Source organism: Emydura macquarii, unplaced genomic scaffold, assembly GCF_026122565.2.
Source record: "Emydura macquarii macquarii isolate MOO-44397 ecotype Brisbane River unplaced genomic scaffold, CSIRO-AGI_Emac_v2 contig_2531, whole genome shotgun sequence".
In the NCBI taxonomy this organism is placed as follows: Eukaryota; Metazoa; Chordata; order Testudines; family Chelidae; genus Emydura; species Emydura macquarii.
The window spans coordinates 5868714-5876601 of record NW_027132668.1 but is presented as its reverse complement, the minus strand read 5'-3'; the positions used below and the strand labels follow the sequence as shown (position 1 = coordinate 5876601).

Sequence of the window (7888 nt, the reverse complement as noted above, 5' to 3'; positions counted from 1 at the left end):
TAATTATATTCAATTTCCACTTTGTGATGTATTTATGAATATTTTTTATGATATGGTTATATTTTATATTTAAAATAAAAATAAAGTTTAAAAAATCTGAAATATTCTGTATTTAAATGCATTGTATGAACTCTACTTTGAAAACAAATGAATTGAGAATTTTAAAAAACAGTGCAGCAGCTTATCTATCTGTCAAGAAAATACCTACCATAAGAACTGTATACACTGAATATATGAAAAAATTGTATTTGAGTCCCTAAACCATTCTGCAAGTTCTTATTTCTGTTTCCAGAGTAAGCACAGCTTTCAGAGTTTGTGATTTCTTTGTTCACATTATTCATTCACACAACACCACTAGCAAAGTGATTGCTTTCTTTAATGGTCTATGATGAGCCCTGATAAGTTAAATAAAGGACTCCCTATTAATCTACTCTACATGGTCTCTTATTTGGTTGAACCAGTTTGTCAAACCACAACAACAGCTATAAATATCCAGTTATAAGTCACAGTACCCACAAAGCTGAGACAAGTTATACATTTTCAGGACAGATGACAATTTCAAAAACCTAAAGGAAAAGAGGGAAGTCTTATAACTAACATGTAATAATGATGGTTGCTTTCTAGTTACTGTACATAATCACTGATACTTCAGTGTGAAGTTTAAAAACAAACTAGAAATTAGAAATTAAGATGTAATCAGGACATCTTAAAAAGTTTAACAAAAGAAAGCTACATTTCAAAATGACAACACAAGAGCTAAAGATCTGTAAAGTCTTGGGTCATTTCCTTCTGAAGCAAAATAAGCCACCACATCTTCAGTTTGTGTAAACCAGGATAGTTCCATTGCCACTGATTTACACCAGCTGAGGCTCTGGTCCAATATCTATTGATGTTAATATCTGTGAGCTGAGTCCTCATATGTTGATCTGGTTCTTCCTACGCAGTAAAGGAGGGCGATTAGCTGCCTTTTGAAACCTTCCCAAGCTCCTTTTTAGGTCCCCATGGAAAGCCATTTGTGGAGTACTGAATAGATGTGTGAGAAGGGGGCTGGAGAGGGTGAATCTGAGTCAGGAGGGTGATGTGGAGGTCTAGGAAAAAGGATATGGATCATCCCTCTCAGAACCTGCACAAAGCACAGCACTGTCCAGGTTGTATTAACTTTTGTGTGGAGCGCTATCTATGCCTAAGAAACCTCATATAAGAGTTCTGGTGGCAGCCACCAACTCAACAGTCGTTAGCAGCATGGCTCCATTGGAACTGTATTGCTGAAGCACAAGTGGCATTCAAGGGGCTCCTATGCTGGCATAGAATCTTTGCCTGGCAAATCCTAGGGCATTCGTGAGGATTGGTGGCAGAACTGATGGTTGTTCCATGGTAGGACAAGCAGCTCACCCTGGAATAATCTGGAGGAAATCAGTGAAGGTAAATTGGGTGAGGTTTTCCTCCCTCAGACCTCGGCCTATGAGTATGGTGACAGGGCAGGAGATCCAGACCTAAATTAACATTTTCATATGAGTAATTATAACATCCTGATCTCATCAGTCTTCAAAGAAGAAAAAACATCAAGTTCGTATTCCTTGACCCCTGGAAGACTGAGATGTTGCATGTGCAAAATTCACTCATGGCTGGTACAAAATGCAACAGACAATGTTTTCAATTTATTTATACTGTATTTATTGTGTAGTCACTAAACTCCCAAAAAGAAACAACTTTTTCTTTTATGTGTGAAACTCCCCATCCTTCCCTCAGGCTTTATGTAGGGAAATTCCACAAGAGCCTGGCTGGGGAATAAACTTCTCCACCTTCAACCTACAGGAAGAGCATAAAGCTGTGATATAACCTCTTTGTATCTGGCCACCATTCCAGCCTCTGAATTCCAGCCTTCTCTGTTCTCAGTGGGTTTTTCTACACTTTGTAAATGAGATGCATGCAGCAAACATGTTAATTTATGTACTTACTAAACACGCCTTATTTTCCCAGTGTAGACATATTCTGATCTGAAAGTCCTGGTATCTCTGCCCAGGGGCAGGCCACACAGGAGGGCTGTCCAAGAACTGCAGACCCTGACAGCCCTGGCAATTGCTGACTGAAATTGACAAGATTTTTGCTATGAAACTGACAAGAACAATATCAATTTTAGTCAGCAGCTGCTGGGGTTACCAGGGAGCATATTTCATATTGAAAACTCCACATGTCACTATTTTCAAAACTTACTTTTTGTTTTAATTTCCTGTTAGTGGGAAATTTAAAAAAAAATTGGTTTTGTTCCAAATGAGGCCAAAGCCAAATTTAGATATATCGAAATTTCCTGCAACCAGAAGTTCTGAGTTTTGGCCAGCTCTAAAGCATAGTTCCCACAGTCCTTGCCTGAAGGGACAGATGTCGGAATAAAGAACAATACTGCAATCCAGAGGTCTTTATCAGGAAAAAGGAACATCCTTCCCGTCCATCCCTTCATGGCGGGGAGTGGAGAAGAAAGGTAAAATCCAGTATAAATCTATAGAACTTGGACATTTTAAGAGATGCCAACCACCATGCCTTACTCATTCCCTGTACTCTAAGGGCTAGTCTACACTTAAAAGTTATGGAGGCATAGCTGTATCAGAACAGCTGTACCGCTGTAAGAGTGCTTGTGTAGCCTCATTATGTTGATGAGAGACAGCTCTCCTGCCAACATAATAAAATCACCTAAACGAGTGGCACTAGCTATGTCGGTGGGAGATGCCTCCCACTGACATAGTGCTGTACACGCAAGCGCTTATACCGGCACAACTTATGTCACTCAGGGGTGTGGTTTTTTCATACCCGTGAGCGACAAAAGTTTTGCTAGCATAAGTGCCAGTGCAGACAAGGCCTAAGTACATATAGCTATATAGCCATATATATAGCCATATAGCCACATAGGTGGTTCTCTGTCAGAAAGTCACACAACAGTGAGACCCCATCACTCCAATAAATGAACAAACAAACAAATAAATAAAACTTCCCTATGGATATTGAAATTTATAGCAATTATTTCAAAGTTGGTCTTAGTAATATGATGAATTTTCTGTTGTTTCAGCTTCCATACATACAAAAATGCTTTCTGTAGACCAGTTATACAGAACAATGTATTATGCAAATAATTAGAGAAGTAAATCAAGGTTGTGCCTCGTCTTTTCCTTTCTAAAATCTGGTATTTTGCTCAACAAGTACAATGCATCTGTCAGGAATATGACCTTTAACTCTCATGTTCACATCACATTAATAGTATTTACCCTTTTAACCCCATAAATGTAATTATTCTTTTTGCCTTCAGGGTGAAAGTGTAGATTCAAATCTTTTGCAGCCATTGAAAACAGCAACTTCAAACTCCTACTCACAAAAGAAACTTTGTTAGTTTAAAGTAAATATTGCTGAAGGGATTAATATAACTTCTGTGTAAAATACATTTGTCATTTTAAAACAACTTAAGCATTAAAAAGACTAAAATGACCAACTAAAATGTTTACGTAACTCACTTTATTACCCTTAAAGTTTACACACATTCAGTGAACCACATATTGATAAGTGATAGTTCATTTTACATATTGCAACAATCTTAACTCTGACTCATGCTCCAATTTTTGAGGATTTTAGGAGGGCTATAATATCAAGAATCTCCAATCCCTTCCTAAGGATGATGGATGAAGATCATGGGTAACAGAAGACTGACAGACCAAGAGAAAATTTCCATACTTGCCAAGTTTTCCGCTCAATGTATGAAACTTTATGCCAAATATTTAATAAGCTATTTTGCATATTTACAAGTAAATTGCATGATAGTGCTGGTAACAGTCCGTTATTAAGTTTGCCCAATGTGTCCCATTATAAGAGTCTGTTTCAGTTGTTTTTAACTTTGCCAAACTAACCATTTGGACTGAAATTTTCCATACCGGATATCTCCTCAGGCCAATGATGTTTAGAAAATGTCAGCCAAAAATTTCCAGCCATTTCCAAGAATGAGGCTAGGGAAAAATACATTGTTTTTCCCATGTTAAAACATACTTGAGACCTTTTCTTTGAAAATCTCAGCTGTCTTTATGCTTTGGGCTAAGGACTTGAAAATTTATACAGGGATGACCTTTGTATTAGGGATGTACCTTCTGAAATTGCTGTGAAAATCTGCCCAAATTTGGCCAAGTTACAAGCCTTGAAACAATCACAGTTTGCAGATGCTCAGTAGACTCAGCAAAGTCTGTCCTCACTGAGCATGCTCAATCCCCTCACAGATCCTAGTAATGACCACACTGTACAGATGCCATCCCCACAGATGAACTGAGCATGCTCCACCCCAGGGCTAAAGGAGTCAGAAGGACTTTCCTTGTAATTGCTACTCTAGGCCAGGCATTGGAACTGAGAGCAGGGAGCCTTTTGTTTTTCAAAATCCCCTTTATATATTGTATATTCCCTTTATAAGAATGTTAGTTAAGAAAAATATTCAGAACCTCAGGAAATGCAGATATAAGCTTGCAGTTCTCACACAAGACACCTAACAACCTGAATTCTGCCTGCATTGCAACACCTGGAGAAAACTGGAAACTCATTCTACGTTAGCCATCCATAACAGAGATCTCCATTTTATCAATGACCAGAAACATTAGAATCTTAACCATATAGTGGTTCTGCTGCATTATATACTTCTTTACAGTGATAAATAAAATAATCCTACACATTTCTGATTAGCTAAATAGCTAGCTGAATGTAATCATTGCCCAGCCAACATTAAGGATTCAATAGTGCCATGTGCTGAAATCATACAGAGCCTCATAAGATACACTCAACATCCTATAGCATTGAGCTCTATAACACTATGTGAAAGCCAATACACCTGGTGTCAATAGACACATAGTTAGGTGTCTCCATATACAAACTTTATGTGCCCTGATCATGAAATTAGAGAATTTACATGAAAAAGAGCAAAGAATAGTTTGGCCACAAAACAACACACTTCGTATCAGAGATGGTTATGTATGACAAAAGCTGTAAACCACTATTCTGTAAATCAGTTTTGTGATAATTTGCATGCAAAGAAGGGAAGTTTGGATACTTTGTCAAGAAATGCAACCTTAACTATTTTTAATTAAAAAAGTTAGGACCCCAGGAAATAAATTCTTAACTTTCCTGAAAGGCAACATTCACTCAAACCACTGATACATGTCTCATTATTTACTTAAATTTAACATTTGGAGGAGGGGGAAGGGATGATTTATAAGAGGAATCCCAGAAAATGTTTGATAAGAACTGTAATTTTTTTACTGGCTCTTTTAAAGTTAGACTACTGAACAGGTTCACTTCAAACCACCACAAAATTTCTATCTGTACTCCAAAAGTAAGCAGTGACATTTTGGCTATCGTCATGATTTGTTTCCATGCTTAACAAGGCAATTTAAATACCATTTGAACTGAAAAATGGAACATAACCTTAACAACGAAATTGCAACTAATCACACTTGTAATACTCAAACTGAAAAAGAAAACAAGGATTGTCATAAATAGCATGTGTTATACAAGAGTTAAATGTATAACTGTTGTAATTAAAAGTAGTCACTACTATTCAGAGAAAGGAAGTTAATTATTTAGATATATTATAGGATTTACAGGACAACTGAAACCTAAGCTAGTTAATTGAATTCCTGATGGGGCACTGAAATTCACACTAGATTCTATACTGTGAAATGCAAACTCTTTATTAAATAAGGACATTTAAAGCAGATAATAATCCCTATGGCCTTAAATATGATAAGGTGCAAAGTAAATAATAAAAGGCAAAAATCCAATTTTCATGCAGTCAACTTTCAAATACTCTGCTGTTTCCATTAAATTTGCTTTCATTCACCATATGGTAATGCCACTGAGGGCACAACAGGCAGGCTTCCTTGTAATACAATTATTGCACAGCTTTAAAGCTGGTTCTTAACCTGAGACAGAATTATGGAATACATTTTGTGGCTCCTTTTACATGTCAAATAACTTAGAAAATAGAGAACAAAAAGCTTTGCAGATTTACAAAAGAGAAAACAAACAAAAAAGAAAAGAAAAACATGGTGACAAGAGCAAAATAGGGTATTTTAACAGTAACCTTCCCGTTAGCTTTGTAGCAATTTAATATGAGCAAACAGAATAGTAAATAATTTCATCAAAATGTGACTTAAAACATAAGACTACAGGCCAAATATGGCTCTACTGTATAGTAAAGCAGATACAACTCCACTGATGTAAATGTGGAACTTAGGATCACTCTAATCAGCGCTGAATTTAGCTCCACACATCTATTACAGTCACTTCAAATATAAGGCTAATAAGGTCTTTCAAAAGGGCTTGAACAGTTTAGAGACAGTTCAGAGATGCTGTCTGGGAATCAGGAGACTGGGCTGTATTCCCAGCTTTGCCACCAAAGCATGTGACCTTTGTTCACAGCACTCTGTGCCTAAGTTTCCTCATATAAAATGGGGATCATGATATTTACACTCCTTTGTAAGGTGCTTTTTGGATTAGTTAAATATTAAATTAATTAAATAGATAAATCTTTAGTTAATGAATGAAAAGTACAAAGTTTTACTGTTATTATTCATGAACAAAACATTCCAGTTGGGAAATATAAATTTGTAAAGACTGAGAATATACCTGTTTTAGGTGTCAAACAAATTTTCCAACCTGCCTTTCATAAGTCTTCTTTCAAAACAAAAGAATCCCCACAGTGAATACTCAATGAAATAAAGAACATAGACCAATTTTATCTTTATAAACCTTTCTGAAACGCATTATCCATACAGAAACCCTGCACAGAGGTGGTCAAGAAACTGGAATATAGAATTGAACTATTCTAACCTCCAAAACAATGATGTAGAAAAAATATTTTATTTTTAACATATTCACCTTTAATTGGTTATAGAGACTTTCAAGTGGTAAAGATTTCTGACCTGATTTTCTCTTCCACCCTTGCCTCCTCCAGCTGCTCCAGTGGTGTAAGTGAGCCACAAAACAGGCAGAAATTATCTTGGGGAATGCCCATGCCAGCATAAGGGGATTCCTCATCTGAAAATGAGATGCAGACTACTGGGACAGGGGGCGATGCAGACAGAGCTTGTTGCGCTCTGCCTATTCTGAGTTGTTTAATGAGCCACAGGGGCTGTTGCAGCAAAGGGGCTTTAGCTTACAGCAAGGACTTATCAAGCCCCCAGACAACCTGCGTATAGGACAAGCATAAAGGAGTTGTCACCAGTGAAATTTGTTCTTTTAGTTTCATGTGATTGTGTATGAAGATAAACATTTAAAAGAAAAATAATTCTCATCATTGCATAGCAGAGCAAACAGAATAACACCCACCAGAGCTAACGGGAAATAACATAGCAATCCAAGCCATTATCCTGGATAATATTTGGACCAGGTCAATGAAGTAAAACTATTCAAGTTCCCTTCCTGGAGTTTTCCTTCCTGTGAAGGGAATTCTTCTCTGCTTTGCTGAGGCCTGTGGTACTACTGCTTAATACTCCAGCGATTACCTGCCCTTCCCACAGCATCAGAAATGGAATCATAATCCTAAAAAGTAATAGGATCCTTAGGCTAAGTAATAGACTCTAACATGTCCCCTATGGACAGTTTTGCCAATATAGCCCTTTCAGTCTTATCTATAAAATACCCAGTGTCCCAGAACTACAAGGAGACAAAAAAGAATAGCAACAGAACTCATATAATCATAGAGTTAGAAGGGACTGCAAGTGTCATCTAGTCCAGTGGTTTTCAACCAGGGGTACGCATATCTTGGGGCTACGCAGAGATGTTCCAGGGCGTACATCAACTCATCTACTGTTGCCTAGTTTTACAACAGGCAACATAAAAAGCACTATCGAAGTCAGTAAATTTCATG

At 37.2% G+C, this 7888-nt stretch overlaps 1 protein-coding gene across 1 annotated transcript in view; it reads right to left on the bottom strand.

Annotated features, from left to right (window-relative positions):
• Positions 1-1739: 1739 nt before the first annotated feature.
• The window catches only part of LOC137163418 (E3 ubiquitin-protein ligase SH3RF3-like), a 37258-nt gene continuing 31109 nt past the window's right edge, over positions 1740-7888 (bottom strand). The window contains exon 3 of the mRNA XM_067563627.1: positions 1740-1809. Coding sequence (XP_067419728.1) covers positions 1753-1809 — 57 coding nt within the window. The 3' untranslated portion in view covers positions 1740-1752. The remainder of the gene's footprint in view (positions 1810-7888) is intronic.